Source organism: Amphimedon queenslandica, unplaced genomic scaffold (genome assembly GCF_000090795.2).
Source record: "Amphimedon queenslandica unplaced genomic scaffold, v1.1 AMPQUscaffold_2849_Cont25150, whole genome shotgun sequence".
Taxonomy (NCBI): domain Eukaryota; kingdom Metazoa; phylum Porifera; class Demospongiae; order Haplosclerida; family Niphatidae; genus Amphimedon; species Amphimedon queenslandica.
This window is the reverse complement of record NW_003556817.1, coordinates 1-1,341: the sequence shown is the minus strand read 5'-3', so window position 1 is coordinate 1,341 and position 1,341 is coordinate 1. Positions and strand designations below refer to the sequence as shown.

General features: G+C 31.9%; 1 protein-coding gene across 1 annotated transcript; it reads left to right on the top strand.

Moving 5' to 3' along the window:
- Window positions 1-18: 18 nt before the first annotated feature.
- Window positions 19-1,197, top strand: LOC105316248 (neurofibromin-like; the record flags this gene model as incomplete). Its single annotated transcript, XM_011411072.2, has 5 exons — window positions 19-128; window positions 318-496; window positions 550-620; window positions 816-956; window positions 1,114-1,197. Coding segments are annotated over exons 1-5 (570 nt in total), but the record flags the coding sequence as incomplete, so codon positions are not given.
- Between the last annotated feature and the right edge of the window lie 144 nt (window positions 1,198-1,341).

Below are 1,341 nucleotides of genomic sequence, written 5' to 3'. Positions count from 1 at the left end.
TAATTATTTTATAGCGAGTTGGACCTTAATGCTATGAAGGCAGTGGGTGTGGTTTTATGTGGCCTACCTCTACAGCCTAAGGACATTGGTAATGATATTTATGAAGAGAAGGAGAAACTTTTCTTGAAGTAAGACACTTGTACAATTATTTACAATTATTTGTATTTCAAAATATACATGTATAGAATTTGCAATTTTTAATTTTTTTGCTTGTTCCTTAATACTTCAATCTGTTTTTCCTTTTTTTCTTCCCTCCCTCCTCCTTTTTCTCCCCTCCTCTCTCTCTCCCCCTCTCCCTCCTCTCTCTCTCTCTCCAGATATTTCAATACATTCCTTAACTTGGTTCATTCAATGAACAGTGTTGAGACCTCTAAACTAGGTCAGCTAAGGAGAGCCACTATCACTCGTCAAGTCTCTGCTCTACGTGAAGCTACAATACTTGCCATGTCCAACATGCTCACCGCTAACATTGACAGTGGACTCACTCACGCTATAAGTAATAGCTATGATTAATGCTATGAGCATTGGTAAGTCTTTGTTTTTTCCCAGGTCTTGGGTATCACAGTGATTTAAAGACTCGTACCAGTTTTATTGAAGTGCTGACATCCATTTTGAAACAAGTAAAGAATAATAATGATATTTGAATTTAATTTATTTATTGTTATTATTAAATTTAATTAAATTAATAATTTGCTATTGACATTATTTAAATAATAGCTAATTGATTCTATTATTATTATTATTATTAATTTATTATTATTATTAATTTATTATTATTATTAATTTATTATTATTATTTTTATTTTTATTTTTAGGGTGCAGAGTTTAACAGTTTAGCTGACACAGCACTTGCCGATCGTTATAATCAACTCCTTGAACTGGTTACCGTGGAAACAGAAGACGGAGAACATCCCATAATGGTTGCACTTATTAATTCCGTACCTTTCGATAATCTGGTAAGACATGTACATATACAGTACATGTTACACATGTAACAATGCAGTACATGTACATATATATATATATATATACATGTACATGTACATGTATATATACATGTACATGTACATGCAATGTACAATGTACATTGTAATTCTTTTCTTCTTGGAATAGGATGAATTGGCTGAGGTTTTGGTCGTCTTGTTTGATTACAAGAACAAGTTACCTTCTTTCCTAACACAGATACTGCTCACCGAGGTATAAACCATGTACATGTACATTGTACCTAACAATAAATTGTTTAATAATGAAAATGTATCATTATATACTGTTGTAGGGAAGCATTCATGGGCCAATTACATGTAATTTGTCAATTAGCAGTTTTGTAAAGAAACTTCCAAT